Source organism: Clarias gariepinus, chromosome 11 (genome assembly GCF_024256425.1).
Source record: "Clarias gariepinus isolate MV-2021 ecotype Netherlands chromosome 11, CGAR_prim_01v2, whole genome shotgun sequence".
In the NCBI taxonomy this organism is placed as follows: Eukaryota; Metazoa; Chordata; class Actinopteri; order Siluriformes; family Clariidae; genus Clarias; species Clarias gariepinus.
This window is the reverse complement of record NC_071110.1, coordinates 13,680,258-13,697,254: the sequence shown is the minus strand read 5'-3', so window position 1 is coordinate 13,697,254 and position 16,997 is coordinate 13,680,258. Positions and strand designations below refer to the sequence as shown.

At 37.8% G+C, this 16,997-nt stretch overlaps 1 protein-coding gene across 5 annotated transcripts in view; it reads right to left on the bottom strand.

Annotated features, from left to right (window-relative positions):
- Window positions 1-888: 888 nt before the first annotated feature.
- Window positions 889-16,997, bottom strand: part of fndc3a (fibronectin type III domain containing 3A) — an 86,234-nt gene continuing 70,125 nt past the window's right edge. For all 5 annotated transcript variants that reach the window (XM_053506996.1, XM_053507000.1, XM_053506997.1 and 2 more), the window contains 14 exons: window positions 16,740-16,914; window positions 16,075-16,161; window positions 14,770-14,908; window positions 14,615-14,683; window positions 14,406-14,524; window positions 11,649-11,754; window positions 11,380-11,555; window positions 10,496-10,609; window positions 10,206-10,355; window positions 6,294-6,658; window positions 5,605-5,817; window positions 5,103-5,269; window positions 4,572-4,693; window positions 889-3,316 (listed from right to left, as the gene is read on the bottom strand). In XM_053506996.1, coding sequence (XP_053362971.1) covers window positions 3,002-3,316; window positions 4,572-4,693; window positions 5,103-5,269; window positions 5,605-5,817; window positions 6,294-6,658; window positions 10,206-10,355; window positions 10,496-10,609; window positions 11,380-11,555; window positions 11,649-11,754; window positions 14,406-14,524; window positions 14,615-14,683; window positions 14,770-14,908; window positions 16,075-16,161; window positions 16,740-16,914 — 2,317 coding nt within the window. In that variant the 3' untranslated portion in view covers window positions 889-3,001. The remainder of the gene's footprint in view (window positions 3,317-4,571; window positions 4,694-5,102; window positions 5,270-5,604; window positions 5,818-6,293; window positions 6,659-10,205; window positions 10,356-10,495; window positions 10,610-11,379; window positions 11,556-11,648; window positions 11,755-14,405; window positions 14,525-14,614; window positions 14,684-14,769; window positions 14,909-16,074; window positions 16,162-16,739; window positions 16,915-16,997) is intronic.

Sequence of the window (16,997 nt, the reverse complement as noted above, 5' to 3'; positions counted from 1 at the left end):
ATACGGTGTATTAGTCAAATAAACTTTTCATGTTAATTCGTTCCTCACCCGCCTTTCATGTGTCTCCGGGCTCTTGCTTATCTGTAATGTACCAGGGGTGTCACTCTGGGACTTGCTATAAAATTGTTCGTGAATGAAAGGCACAAAAACGGTTGTTGACATTCATAGAAGACTTCAAGCACAATACAGTGATAAGACTCTTAGCTTTAGTAAAATATTTGAATAGTGTTAACCTCTGTACATCTGTAAGTGACAACCCTGGATGAGGTGGCTTGGGGCCCAGTGCAGTTGTTCCCATGAACGTTCACTGAATAGTGATCTGTCTGAGAACTCGGCTTGGAGTTATTGCATCAACATGCAGTCCTGATCTCGCTCCAAGCCATTTCCACATGTTTGGACCATTAAACAAGTTCCTAGGAGGCCAGGGTTTCAGACATGAAGCAGGCAGTCTGATCATAGCCCCAGCATATAGAAAAAAACAACAACTTTGTACCTTGATGGTGTCCAAGCACTAGTGAAATGCTGGGATAAGTGCATTAGTGCAGCTGGGGTGTACAGGAAATAAGGTTGTTTGCCCTCTCCATCATTAATCGCTCAACAGGATTTTAAACAACTAGTAGGTGAACACCTGTTCACAGCACTTGAGAAAAAGGGAGCACAATAATAATTAGTGAATCCTAAACAAACATTGATCAACACTGGAAAAACAACAGGAGCTCCTGTACATATTTTCCCCCTGGGTGCCCCTTAAGGACCAATGTGTGTGCACGTGCACGGAGCCCTGCCACAACCAGGATTAAACACTGAAGAGGAATATAAAAAAAAAAAAAAAAAAATTATACAATTTATTTTATTTAACACAATTATATATGTATATATAAAAAAACATTTAAGAATTATAAACTTTTTTATTGTGCATGGTTCTTATCATGACTTTACAGATACACTTTAGATACATATTTATGATTATACATTTCTGAATTCATAACGAACATTTTAAAGTGATATGTCTGGTACTATGTATAGTATAACAAATTTTTCATTTTGGAATGTACGTGTGTATGAGGTAACTGCAACCATTAAAATTACATAAAAATGGTCTCATTTTTGTGCATATTTTTGTAGTTTTTTTTTTTTTTTTTTTTGGTCTCCTCCCATGGACCAAGCCTACTATGGTGGGGGAGATGTTAAAATGGCACACTTTGCAATTACAGTTTTATCACTATCAAAAATAGGAATTTGGGTTTTCATTTCCTTCAGTGACAAAGAGAAGACATCTGCAAACCACCTAGACCAAATCATGTAATTAAACCAAGACTTGCAGGGAACCTGTAGTTTAAACGGTCATGGAAGCAGCACTGCCATAACCACTCACAACACTAGACCTCACAGCTAGATTGTCTTACTGCCATCATGCAGCGTCGGCAATCTATTACAACGACTTTACACAGAGAAAAGGCAAACAATTCTGTTTCACAGGAAGTACATGTAGAATCAACACATTTTAGAACTGCTGTTTGCTTTAATCTTTTTTTCTTAGTTTCTCTGGAATAGATTAATCGTGATTATTTTTGCATAACTACAAAAAATATGTGATTCAAATGAGGAAAATAATGAATAACATGACTGAATATGAATACTTTTATAATTAGTAATAAGGAGAAAATTTATATTGGTAAAAAGAAACAAAAGAAAACAAACAAAAAAGACAATCAGAGAAACAATCAGAGAAATTAAGAAAACACTAGGCAGAGAAAATGGTTGATTCCGATCACATATCTGAAGTCATTACTTCTGAAATAAAAGGTTTCAATAACTAGTTTTATGGTAATACAATTCAACACCCAAAAAAACACAAGGGCTCACACAATCAGAGCGCGTGTTCCGTAAAACGCATCACAAGATCAAGACGCAGTCAGTACTGTTTTTTTTTTTCTTCTTCTCACTAAGGTGCAAAAATAACTGGATAAGCATACTTTTTTGTGCTGGACAATATTTCGGAGCAAAGCAGCTGCATGTAAAATCAAGCTACAGTATACTTACATGATAATAAAAATAACATCTGACTGTTAGTTTTCTTCTTTTTTTTACCCCTCCCCTTCCCCCCAGAGTCTAACCCTATACCAACCCAGATCTCAAATGAGCAGGTCCTTGCATCATGCTATACAAAAATATACTAACATCTCTCGTCTTTTTTTTTTGCATCCCTACACATTCTGCACATCAAAAAGGGTTTTAAGGAAAGTGCTAAATGAATGTTCTATAAGGTGAACAAGTGTATCAGTCTCCCTTCTCTCAGTGATGTCATTAAACTAATCTCCTAGTGAGAGCTCGGTCCCTTAAGAACCTCAAGGCTTTTCCTGTCTCCCCACTTTCCCCCATGTGTTAGTGGCAGGTTGACGTTCCCTGCCTCCTCTCATCCCTTTCCTCTGTATTCACTGGCCCTCTGATTTTCGTCCCCCTAATAGCGCACCAGTGACTAGGGCATCGGTGAACAGCTTACCAACGAGCAGCAATCAGTGCACCAGTAAACTGCACACTAGCAAACCATGTACCAGCAGACCGTACGCCATCACCGTGCCAGCTATGGAACACAAATCCAAAGTCACATATTGGACAAATTATAGTTAAAACTAAAAATATAAATAATAAAAAACTATAGCTACACATAAATGAATGATTAAAAAGAGTATGCGATGAGCGTTAAGCTTCGTTTCTAATCCTCGAGTATTCAACTCCCAGCTACAGGGAGAATACTGTTCTTTCTAATAGCATTGCAGAGATAGAAGGGTTTGATAACAGCGAGAAGAGTCCAAAAGAAAAATCGGTGAAATAAATCTACAGCCTCGGCTTCCTTTTATCATTCTTTCCTTTCTCTCACGTTACCTCAACCCACTCTGGTGCCGAGAACGAAACAGATGGAAAATGAAACGCACAGAAAAACTAAACAGAAATGACAGGATTTGGCCTTGTGGCTTGGAGAAAAGAAAAAAAAAATTATTCATTCGATGACGAGGTACTGGATGGCCACAGCAATGAGGATGGAGGTGAGGGCGAGCAGGGCGATGATGAGGAGGGAGAACTGCTCGTCTGTGAGGCTGCGTCGAGGCTGGTGGCTCTCGGTAGCTTTAGGTCCTGCACTGCTGGATGAGCTGGGAGATTCGATGCGAAGAGGCAGTAAAGTGACACTGGAACTGTACGGCCCCATGATCTCTGGAGCATCCTGGCACTGGCGGATCGCACACACACGGAAACGGTATTCAGAAGACGAGCTCAGGGAGGGGAGGCGGAATAGAGTATCTGAGCCCTTGTACATCTAAAAGGAAGAAAATATAAAAATCAAATTAAAATCTTGAACAGATGCTGAATGTTTTCCCACCCAATAAAACATCCCAGACAGTCCAGGTGTGTTGAAAAAGCATGCAGGATGGGACGGAACCAATCAGTCTGGAAAACCTCCCATCTGTCCAACCAGCTCCTCTGTGACTGGCTCACAGTCACAAGTGAATAAGAGGGTAGGCGGAAACTGAAAAAAGCTGTTGCGTATCTAATACCCAACTGGTGGATGCACTTTTCTTCCCAGTGTCATCTTAAAAGATTTCACTGCTACTGTCGCCTCAAGGCTTGCTCATTAGGGATATAAATCTACATGCTGATTTCTGTAACACTGCTTTGAGACGTGTCAGACGATGTCTGCTAAAGACTAAACTTTTATTTATTTTACAATAGCAGTCAAAAGTTTTCACACAACTTCTAATTCCATAATTGTTCTTGATTTTATATCTACCTCCGTTGTAAAGCAATGCTGAAGGCATCCAAAATATGCAATAATCTCCATTAAATAATTACTACATTTTAATCTTGCAAAAGCACTTGACAAAACTGTTCTTGTAAGAACTATTCCAAACAGCTAACCTCCATATCTTAAAACAACAATTGACTGTTGTTGTTGCTCTTAGTAATTATGTAATTTTATGCGTTTTACAGGTATTTCATAGTTTTGAAATCTAGAATGTAGAAAATAAATCTCTAAACAAAAAACAGTAATTTAGAAGGTGTGTCCAAACTTATATATATTTTTGCATGTTTTTGAACTTCATAAATTTAAATTAAAATACAGGCACAAATATAGAGTCAGCCCAAAAAAATTATACACACTTCAGAAAAAGAAAAACTGTATGATATGTATTAACACAGTATTATTATTATTATTATTATTAATAATAATAATAATACTATCACATTATCATTATAATATTAACAGATATCAGCTTTTAACATATAAAAATTTAGTTATAAGTTTTTCCTTTTCCTGAAGTGTACACATTCTTTTTGTCCGACACTGTACATACATTTGTTTCCTCTGAAGCTTCCATCCATTGTACTTCAATAAATAATAAAACAAGCAGGCTGTTTCTTACTTGATCTCACATTTAACAGACAGATATGGTTCTTTAACTGTTCTAAAAAACCATAAACACTGAGGACAGGCATAAACCTTGAACAAGATGTGCTCATAAAAATCTAAAAGCTGCCATCAAACAGAACAACTACACAATGAACAGAGGTACCTGTTTAAAGTCAGAATTGCCCTGCGTGCACTGCAGGCAGTATATGATTGGATCCCCCTTCATAGGCGGCAGGGACTCCCAACTTATCTCACAGGACTCTTCCAGTCGTTCCACACGTGGAGCTAGATATGTTAAAAAAAAAAAAAGGAAATTTAAATACGGAAAACCAGTTTGAAAAGTCTAAAGGCGTTTTTACATTAGCCACAATTGATTTGTACTGTTTCCAGGAATGACTGTTCCCTTCTCACATCTCCAGATTTCTGACGACACTAAAGAACTTGTTTCTAAACAGTGATCTAACTCCGTTCTCTGGTACGATTGGCTTCCATATCTGATTCGATCGTGCCAAAGAACGCTAAGACCACCTTTCGGAATGGGCTCTGGTACGGTTCCTGAGGGTGGCACGATACTGTTCTCACTGTTTAAAATGAACCAGACTTCAGGGTCAAGGGTTCTCGGGAAAGATCCTTTGCCCTTATGTGAAAACGCACTAAGACCCAGGTGAAGATGTAAGAGAACCAAATGACTTACCTTTGAGTGGACCTGGGGGTGAGCGAGGGGTGGTGAAGGTGTACACTGAAGAGAAGGGCCCTTCGCCCGCCTCGTTAAAGGCTTGAATGCGAAACGAATAAGAGGTAGACTCATTAAGCCTCTGCACTTTGTGAGTGTGGCAAGGTCCTTTATACAAGGATATAAACCTACAAGAAAACACAAAAGTATTTATTCTATACTTAGTTCTACTCTCTCATGGGAGGTAAACGGGGCACAAGGTGGGGTGTCAAATCATTACAGGGCACAAACATAAACGCACACATGCTCAAACAACTGAGAAACGACAATTAGCCTAGGCTGCATGTGTTTGGACTGTGGAAGGAAACCCACCAAGCACGGGGAGAACATGCACAGACATAAACCCAAAGGTGGGACCCAAACCCTCAATACTAAAAGTGCAAGGCCACAGTGCTAAACACTATGCCACCATGATATGATGCTGCTCAACTGAAGTGTATAAATAGATAATGGATGGGCTTACCTGCCATTTTTATCCTCCATTTGGAGCTGGTACTGCAGTGAGTCTGTAGGGGAATTCTTGGCCGGACCATCACCCCACTTCAGCCTGAGCGTCTGGTGGCTGAATGCAGTGCACTCCAGCCGTGGAGGCAGAGGAGGCAGTGGTTTTGTCTTCAGCTTAAAAGTGTGACTAAAGGGACCAGCACCAAGGCTGTTTAAAGCCTGGATTCTTATCCTGCACACACAAAACCACTTACCCCTCTTAAATGATGTATTTATACAGTACATTTAAACTTCATATACAGCTTATTGTGCTATTGCATCTAATAAAATGAGAAGTAATCCAAGTACAATTAGCCTATCGAGTTGGTTTTCATCCACATACAAATTTCATTGAAGCTACAAATTTAAGTGGGGGGAAAAAGCGCATCGCCCCATTTCCATTAAGTAAAATTATGCAAATATTAACACAAAAGTGAAAGAAGATTATAACGAACGAAGCATTAGACAAACACTGTCAGGCATTTAGACAGTGGAATATATTATTTCTTTGCATTACACAAATACACATTTACTACAAATACGTGAATGAATGTAATAAAGAACAATATACAGTGCTTCTAAATTACTACATTAATACAATGTATTAAGGTTAAATAAACCTACTCTAACATAATCATTAAAAATAAAAATCCTAACATCTGAGATTACCTGTAGGTGGTATCAGGTTGCAGGTTCTGTATAATGTACTTGGTTACAGGGCCAGTGGATATCGGCTGTCTTTCTCCTATATCAATCAGGTAAGATGTAATCTCTGCTCCATGATCGCACGGTGCTTCCCAGCGCAGCCCCAAGCAAGTAGAAGGAGAGTAGAGGGGCGGAGAGTCTCTTTCTTCATCCTCTTCCTCATCTTCTTCTTCATCCTCTTCCTCCTCTCCTCCATCAGAGCCCTTCACTTCCACCCTCATCTCGCTCTCGCGGAGAGCATGAACAACGCTAACCACGGCAGGCACGGAGCATGGTGTCTGACACAGTGTCACTTCACTAAATGGCCCCACACCAGCAACATTCAATGCCTGAACACAAACAAACACGCAGACTTGTATGGACACTTGCAGCACTGTACAATTATCTAAAAATAAGTTAAAAAAAAAAAAAAACCTAAATGAGGGAAATAACATCATGATTAACAAAAACTCTGTGACTACAAACAAAGGCTTAACTACTTTAAGCAGCTTAAAGGGTGCTTAATCCGCAAATGGCATCAATGAAAGCTGGATGAGACCGGTTAACGAGTTTAAAAGCATAAGGTCAAGTAAACAAATACATGAGCTAAAGTACATGAAATGAGCTTATTTAACCACTGGGGGGAGCAAAAAGCATAACCATCTTTCAAGATCACCATCTTTCATTTTTTACATTTTTATTAATAAATCATATCCTTAGGTCAACATTAACAGTGTAAAATGCAGAAATTATTGGAAAACATTTAAAACTCAGTGGTGACAAGTTATCAATGCTCAAATTATCCAAATACAGCATTAAAAACTTGGAATTTTCATAACCAATTTGTATTTATTTCAATTTATGTTGCCTGGGGCTAAATAGCATTTTCATAAGCATCTTGTTTAAAGCAAGTATGTATGGTCACCATTTTAATGGTGTGTGAGTGAGCTTAACTCTAAGAGTAACTAATTGACAAACAAAATCAGATATACGAGTGCAAGAAAACAAAATATACCCAAGGTTCACCATTCAGTTGCTCATATTTATATGGCTTTGTAGTTTTTATTAAAACATATGTATTTATCCTCATGTTACTTTACCTTACCACTTGGTAAAACATTACAATAGACGACTGTGTTCTTACTCCCTGATATCAATCTTCCTTCCCCCCTCATGACATGACTGCATTACTACAGTAGGTTTAATCTCGAACCTACTAAAGTAACATGAGGATAAACACATATGTTTTAATAAAAACTACAAAGCCATATAAATATGAGCAACTGAATGATGAAAAAAGGAGATTTAACTGACTTTGTGGCATGGTGGCTGTTGCCAAATGGACTAGTCTGAGTATTTTTGAAACTGCTGACCTACTCGGATTTTCAATCACAACCGTCAGTATGGTTTATAGAGACTAGTCTGAAAAAGAGAGATACAGTCATGTGAAAAAATTAGGACACCCTTTGAAAGCATGTGGTTTTTTGTAACATTTTTAATAAATGGTTATTTCATCTCCGTTTCAACAATACAGAGAGATTAAAGTAATCCAACTAAACAAAGAAAACTGAAGAAAAGTCTTTTCAAGATCTTCTGTAAATGTCATTCTACAAAAATGCCTATTCTAACTGAGGAAAAAGATAGGACACCCTCACATGTATTCCCTCTTAAATTGGCTCAGATCTCACACAGGTATATCACACCAGGTGCACATAATTAGTAGATCGTTACTCTGCATGTTGAATGAGGCTTGCCCTATTTAAACCTCAGACATTTAGTTTGGTGTGCTCCTGACTGTTGAAGTGAGAGTGAGCACCATGGTGAGACCAAAAGAGCTGTCAGAGGACTTCAGAAAAAAGATTGTAGCAGCCTATGAGTCTGGGAAGGGATTTAAAAAGATCTCAAAAGATTTTGAAATCAGCCATTCCACTGTCCGGAAGATAGTCTACAAGTGGAGGGCTTTCAAAACAACTGCCAACATGCCCAGGACTGGTCGCCCCAGCAAGTTCACCCCAAGAGCAGACCGCAAGATGCTAAAAGAGGTCTCCAAAAACCCTAAAGTGTCATCTCGAGAACTACAGCAGGCTCTGACTACTGTTGATGTAGAAGTACATGCCTCTACAATCAGAAAGAGACTGTACAAGTTTAACTTGCATGGGAGGTGTGCAAGGAGGAAACCTTTGCTTTCCAAGAGAAACATCGAGGCCAGACTGACATTTGCCAGAGATAAAGTTGACAAAGACCAGGACTTCTGGAATAATGTTCTTTGGACAGATGAGTCCAAAATTGAATTATTTGGACACAACAGCAGAGGACATGTTTGGCGTAAACCAAACACAGCATTCCAAGAAAAGAACCTCATACCAACTGTGAAGCATGGAGGTGGAAGTGTCATGGTTTGGGGCTGCTTTGCTGCAGCAGGACCTGGTCAGCTCACCATCATAGAATCCACGATGAATTCTACTGTGTATCAGAAGGTGCTTGAAGAACATGTGAGACCATCAGTTAGAAAATTAAAGCTGAAGCGGAACTGGACCATGCAACATGACAATGACCCAAAACATACTAGTAAATCAACCAAAGATTGGCTGAAAAAGAAGAAATGGAGAGTCCTGGAATGGCCAAGTCAAAGTCCAGATTTGAATCCCATTGAGATGCTGTGGGGTGACTTGAAAAGGGCTGTACGCGCAAGAAACCCCTCAAACATCTCACAGCTGAAAAAGTTCTGCATTGAGGAGTGGGGTAAAATTTCCTCAGACCGATGTCGAAGACTGGTAGATGGCTACAAGAACCGTCTCACTGCAGTTATTTCAGCCAAAGGAGGTAACACTCGCTATTAGGGGCAAGGGTGTCCTATCTTTTTCCTCAGTTAGAATAGGCATTTTTGTAGAATGACATTTACAGAAGATCTTGAAAAGACTTTTCTTCAGTTTTCTTTGTTTAGTTGGATTACTTTAATCTATCTGTATTGTTGAAACGGAGATGAAATAACCATTTATTAAAAATGTTACAAAAAACCACATGCTTTCAAAGGGTGTCCTAATTTTTTCACATGACTGTATGTCCAGTAAGCGGCAATTCCCTGGGTGAAAATGCCTTGTTGATACCAGAGGTCGGATGATAAAGACAGACTGGCTTGGGCTGATAGAAAGATAACACTATTCACATAACATCTTGTTACAACTGATGTATGGTGAAGAGCATCTATGAACGCACAACACATTGAATCTTGCAAAAATTTGACAACGGAAGACTGGAAAAAACATTGCTAGGTTGATTACTGGATTCTAGAGTCAGAATTTGGCATAAACAACAAGAACACTACATGACCTATCCTGCCTTGGCTGCTGCTGGTGGTGTAATGGTGTGGAGGATATTTTCTTGGTACACTTTGAACCCTTTAGTATCCAGTGAGCATCATTTAATTTCCACAGCCTACCTGAGTATAGTTGCTGACCATGTTAATCCCTTTATGACCACAGGATAACAAACTATCTCACAAATCTATGATTCCTGTCACACTATCATTACAATATACTAAATCAGTAAGGAATGTTTCCAGGACCTTGCTGAATCTATGCCATGGAAAATTAGAGCAATTATGAAAAAGCAAAAGGGGGATCCAACCCAGTAGCAAATATGTTCAAGCGCTCCTAAAACAATTTTTGATTGCAGTATTCAGAATTCCGTGTAAATGGTAACGAGGGCTTTCTCTTCTAAATGAATACACATTTTTTTTTGGGGGGGGGGGGGATTTTAAGCAGGAAATGAAATAAGGATTTATGTCTTTTTTAGAACATTCGCAGAAGGTTTAAATAATGTGTTTTATTAACAGTCTGATAAGAATATCACACAGCCACAAAGACCACATTGTGTAGTTTGATTTGCAGCACTTACCTGCACTCTACAGAAATAGTTGGTGGCAGGAAGCAGACCTTTCAGCTCGTAGTTCGTTGCAGCTCCGCTGTAGATCACCTGCATGCTGCCCTCAGCTGCCCCCCACTCCAGCCGAAACTCAGTCACTGCTGCACCATTACAGGATGGGGACTGAAAGACAGAAGATGTTTTAAAGGCCAAATAATAGGACTAATCTTCATGTTATGCTAGCTGAAAAGAAAATAATTGAATGCATGTCTGCGATGATTGTCTGCATATACAAAATAAAATATGATGTAGGTGATCCTTACATCCCAGCTGACCACAGCACATGAAGGAGATTTGCAGATGATATGAGGAGGTCGACAAGCCTCCGGCGCGCCTGCTCCTGTGGTCACCTCGGTGCGCTCAGAGAAAGGCCCAAACTGAGAATCGGAATAATAAACACATGGTGAGTACATAAAATGGAATTAGAGTTATGGCTAAAAGATAACCAGACAGCCATCAACCGGTGTAGATTTACAATCAGAAACAAAATTTTAAAAGTTAAAAGAAAGCCTACAATATTATCATAATTAGCATGAGGAAATTTTTGGACTTTTTAAATCATTGTGTTTTGTTATAAAAAAAATATGTGCATTGTGAAATCTACATCAGTGAAGTCAAATACAATTGTAATAGTCTCGTGTATTCTTTTTAGTTCAGCTACAGTATTTTTTCTTTTTTCCTATTACTTCTATTCCTTTTTTTTTTTTAGTTTTCTATTAATTAGTTTTATAAGTAAATTCCACTAATTTCTCCCACAAATAATGAAACATCATTTCTGAATACATTTACATTTAGGTATATTCTAAGTAAAGTCATAATAATCTAATCAAAATGAGAGGTTTGTTTTTTATGGTAACACTGACTACAGTTAGCATATAATTTTGAGAAATCTGAAACCACAAGTTAACTTTTTAGGCCCATGAAACCATTGTGTTTTGTTATAAAAAAAAATGTGTGCATTGTGAAATCTACATGAGTACAGTAGATTCTGCCTGAATCTAAAATCCTTTTGATGACCAAGCTGTCATGGTCAGTGAAGTCAAATACAATTGTAATAGTCTGGTGTATTCTTTTTTTTAGTTCAGCTACAGTATTTTGTTTTAATTTTCTATTACTAAGTGCTGGCTGGCTGGTGCGTAGGACTAACCCCAGCTTTGTTGGCTGCTCTCAGACGAAAGCCATATGTTCTTCCAGGTAGTAGGCTGTGCACGGTGCATTCAAGCTCATGGCCATGATGCACCTCCTTGGCCTCCTCAGCTTGGGGGGCAAACAGCTCCACACTGTAAGCACACACTGGACTCCCACCATCCACCTGAGGAGGGGCTGAGTGACAAATAGCCCGAAGAAGAATATTTAAAACACAAACAAGAACAAAAACATTAAAAACAAATTAAGTTAAAAAAGCTCCATGCTTACCCCAGCGAAGCTGCAACTCTCTAGCCTTTGGCTTGCCAATTACTCTGGGAGGCTGACAAGGACCAGGAGGAACAGCCGGAGTCTGGACCTGCAGGGTCTCCGAAAACTGACAAGGACAAACAACAAAGAGAATTTACAAACAAGCAAAAAAAATTATTAAACACTTCTAGGATGATTTAAGCCTCATAGACAACGTCACTGATCATCCAGAATTATTATTAAAGTATATTGGTATTATTTGCGAAGTGAAGCTAGCTATCATCACATAATTATGTGAGTTTTTTCATAGTCAGGTAAGTCAGTAAAGATTACAGCCACACTACAGCCGCAGGAAAAACTGTTGTGGATACAAAAAAAAAAAAGGGAGCGCTATAATGGGGTACCTAAACAAGAAAACTTGGGCTGCCTAGTAGAGCTGCCAGAAAAAAAACTGTTACTGCACCAAGACCAAAGAACAGCATGTTTACATTATGCCAAACAGCACTCAGAAAAGCCTCCAAACTTCTGGTACAAAGTTATAAGAAGGGATGTGACCAAAATGTAACTTTTGGGCACAACCATATACTGCATGCTATGTTTAGAACAGCAGTGAATGCAAAAAGATTTCCCCAGTGTGAGCAGAACAAAACAACACATTATTACAGATGTGTTTGTAAGTCTCAGTAAGTGACGAGTTTAACTTGAAATAACTGCAGTGAAATTTAGTAAGCAAGGTTCAACTTGAAATAACTGCAGTGAAATTTAGTAAGCAAGGTTCAACTTGAAATTATTGCAGTGAAATTCTTTTTAACTTCTACGGACCTTTGGTCAAGCAGGACGACTGAGACATATATTAGCCTAACCGCGCACAATGAGTTTGAACTGAAAAGCCGTTGCCTGCAAACATCGTATTTCCCTGGCGATCACACCGGAGAGAACATACTGTAGCCGCGAGTTTGAGAAAGGCACTGGCTGCATGGGACCTCTGTAAGGATGGTTTGGTCGCTGTCACAACAGACAACAGCACGAACATCGCCAAAGCGGTGGCGCTTAATCACTGGACTAGGTTCCAGTACTTCGGGCACAGACTTCATTTGGCCATCGGTAAGTTAAATTAATTTAATCTTTTCATATTTAAAGCTACTTAACTGTACGTTAGAGAGGACAGCTATTAACAGATTTATTTAAGAATAAATGGAAATACAGTGTAGAAATCGGTAACACAAAGAACACTAGAAATGTCTCATTTAAATTATTTTCATGATTATTAGCATGACTCTAAAATTAATATGTTTAAAGGACACTTTTCTTTCCTTTAATCTTTTCTTCATCATTAGATTAAAAATGGTGAGTGATTTTATAAGAATACCAATGAAGTATATGTTACATCCTTAAACGTCCCTGTTTTGGGACAAAATGTAAAAAAAAATTTTTTTAAATGGGTATTAGTTTTATTTATCCGTACTTTTGACTTTTTAATTTTATTTTAAAGTTAATTTAATGTAATTTAATTTAATAATGTAAAGATGTTACTGTTATTTAATTTTGTACAATTTTGTTTTAATTAGAAAACATTGTTCATTTCTAGTTGCTAGATTGCACTGTACACTATATCTTAGTTGAGAAATTAAAATTTCAGCATTATTAGTAATGTGGGTGCATTTCCCTTGATAAGTTAGTTGAGTCATACCACCTGTTTATCGTATCGCAATCGTAAATCGCAATTTTTACCTTAATAATCGCAATGTGACATTTTTCCCAAATCGTGCAGCCCTAGCGTCAATATAGAGAATAAGAAAATTTATTTGTTATTGTTCCTGATTCTGTACACTGAAGCTTATTTATAAAATCAAAACTGCTTTGATGTTTAATTGATACTTGCTTTGGACCACTTTATCATGCTAGATCATTTTAGCCATTTAGATTTTCTAATTTCATCTACTACAAATGCTTTGTGATTTGTAGACATATAGTACTTGAATGTACATTTTATAGATAAACTCGAATAGTTCACCATTAGTACAAAAACTGTAGTATCACCACAGGGGATTCTGTGAGAAAAGTGTCTACCAGTGAGGATCACTTGAAAGGGCCTGGTGAAGACATTTTTCAAAACCTTCAGATTGACCTTAAAATGGCTGCTTTGAGTGTTTTACCTTGGCCTGCAGAGGCTTTTGAAACTTTGCCATGAACTGTTAAACTAGCAATTCTATGGCTCAGACGGGTCAAACAGAGGTGAGGTGACTGAGCAGTGAGTTCTGCTTTCCACAGTCACTGAAGTAAACACGGGTCCAGATGTCACCACTTCTCGCTGACTCACAGCACTATCCCAATAGAGGCTCTAGGCATATAGATTTTCATTCAGACACTCTCCTTTTTAGCTCTGTTTGTTCATTGAAGTACTGAGGATATTCACAAGTACATCTAGCATGCAAAATATTATATTTCTAACATTAAAGTGCAGTTAAAAAGGGTAAAACTGTACGACTCAGGGTGTTATAGTTTCCAGGACTGTTGTTCATGAACAGAAACACTAAACATTGCTTGTATAGTGAATAACATGCAATACTGGTACTGTACTTATCAGGGAAAATGTGTAAATTCATTTGCATACACTGTATTAAATAAGCTCCTCTTAGAGTCACCTTTGTCTCTGCCTCATCTAAGCCATAGAATCACTGATGCTGTGGTTCATCCCCAAGTTACAAACCCTAAACAGGCCACTTTAAAAAAAAAAAAAAAAAAAAAAAAGTGTTCGTATTTATTTGCGTGTTTTACTGGGCTTTGTCCTCCTTTGCTGTGGCAACAGACTCTAGCTTGGTATGTCCCGCCTGGCTTAAGTCCATCACAAACACAATCCACAGCTGGACCCCTGTAGACTTCCTCCCAAGATGAACCTAAAAAACACGAGCACAACAAACACAGTTGCATCACATGCTTAAATAGTTACAAATAAAAAACTCATTAAGAATCCAGCTGGAACGTACCACTCAGGCCTTCAGACATCTGTACCACATATTCAGTCACATCTGAGCCACCAGTCTCTTTGGGAGGATCTGTGGGAAGAGTGGGAACAAGCCGCCAGTGTAAATACACTGTATTTAATGAGAGTCAAAAGCCTGTGTTTCAAAGCTGGACTCACCCCATGTTATGCGAAAGCTGGTGGGATGCTGTTTGCCCTTAACAGAGGGTTTGCTGGGGCAGCTGGGTCTATCGGGGGCTGTGGTGAACTCTGACACAGGACTCGGGTTACTCTTACCCTCTGAATTATATGCAGCAACCTAAATAATACCAAAGCATTAAGTCAGAGCAGAGCATTAACCAGCATCATAACTCAGTGTAAACATTTCTAACGCAACCTAAAAAAGAAAAAAAAATATATATATATATATATATATATATATATATATTTAATTATAATATATATATTAATTATAATATATATATTAATTATATATATATATATATATATATATATATATATATATATATATATATATATATATATATATCAATAGGGCCCTTTATTTCTGATCACACCAAAGTTTAATGACACTGACAAAGTAGCCAATGCAAGAAGATTATAATATACATTTGGTTCATTATTTTCCTCATTCTCTTTGTTAATACAGTTATTTAAACACATTATTAATAAGGGTTTTAAAACAATATCATGGATTATGTGCATTCCCATTCCCTACACCACTCTGATCAGACGCTCATTACTATCATCAAGACTATTGTGCTAGCCAAATGCTGGGCTAACTGCCCATTATTTATAAACATATATTTGTTATTAATGGACCGGACAGTTAGACAAACTGAGACACCACTATACTTGTGATTTAACCAAAAGAAGAACAATTCATTTTCTGAGGGTTTATCTGGTGCCGAACAGCTCAAGAAAAAACAAACAGAAGCATTTGGGTATCTGCGAACAAAAACATTGGACTGATACTCTATGGAAGGTGAAAGTTACTTAAAGAGAGTAATTACTGGTGACGAGACATGAATTAATCTCTACGAGACTGAGAGTAAGCGGCAGAGCGGCTGAGAAACATCCTCAATCGTTTCTCAACGCATGTCTGTGTTCCACGCTAAAAAAAACACGTTTTTTAATGAGAGAATACGAAAGCTTGTTTACAGATGGACAATGTGTATTGAAAAGCAAGACGATTACATCGAAAAATTTACATTTGTCTTATCTAAAAGTTAATTTAAATAAATTTTTGACAAATAGTCCTGGGAAAATATGATGGCAGCTAGAATGGGCAGGTTAGATAAAAGTAAAAATAAACCTTCAGAAAAGCAATATGCTATTCTACAATTATTATATAATTAATTATATAATAAAACTACTGCATGTTTGTTGTGTATAGTTATTACAAATCAATTAGTTATTAATAATGAATATTAAGTTACTAGTCATTGAGAACATCACTCTCACCCTAAATCTGTATTTGGTGCTCCTGTGCAGATTCTTCACAGTGCATGACAGCTCATCACCATCATAACTGGGCTGGAACCCATAACCCTGCACACATCCAAGGCAAACAGTAAAACAGCAGGCAAAACTTAATCCTTTAATCCTGTAGATGCACGCATACTGTTTGTCTGTCTTTAAGCGACACCTCACATTAAATAAAAATAAATGTGAAATTCGGGGAAAAAAGTGAATTCGGGGATCTCTGCATTTCACTGTGAGTCAAACACAGACAAACTTATTAGAGAGATAGAAAGTGCTGTGAAAAAAAAAAAAATCACACCGTTCACATATTGTAAAAAGAATGGCTGGCTGTGTGAAACATAAAAAAAAAATCCCAAAATCCATGTTTGCCTGTAAAGATGTGCTGTGGAAGATTTTCACTAATTTGTTAAAACTTGGGAGAAAAAAGTTTGTGTTTGTGTATTCTTTTGTCATATCTTATAAATAAATAATCATATAAAAAAAGCATAATTATATATATATATATATATATATATATATATATATATATATATATACACACACACTGTATATAATGTATACACTGCACTTTTACATGTGAAGAGTCATGGCTCTGTTGGTATATTGTGAGCATACAGTACATCATGCGTGCGAACCCATCTCACCGAGCCCTCTTCTTCCATTTCCAGTACATAACCGATATCGTCTTCTTTTGGTGAACTCTCCGGCCTGTTCCACTGCAGGCAGAGCCAAGTGACCCCGGCCTGGAGCAGCTCAGGGCTCTTTGGAGGTGCAGGGACACTGCACGAGGTCAACATGTCTACAGGTTCACTGAACTCACTAAAACAGAAAGTAAACACACAAACCCAATTCAAGAGAAAGGCTTTAAAGTAAGGCCTAAAAAGGCTTCCATACTTCACCCA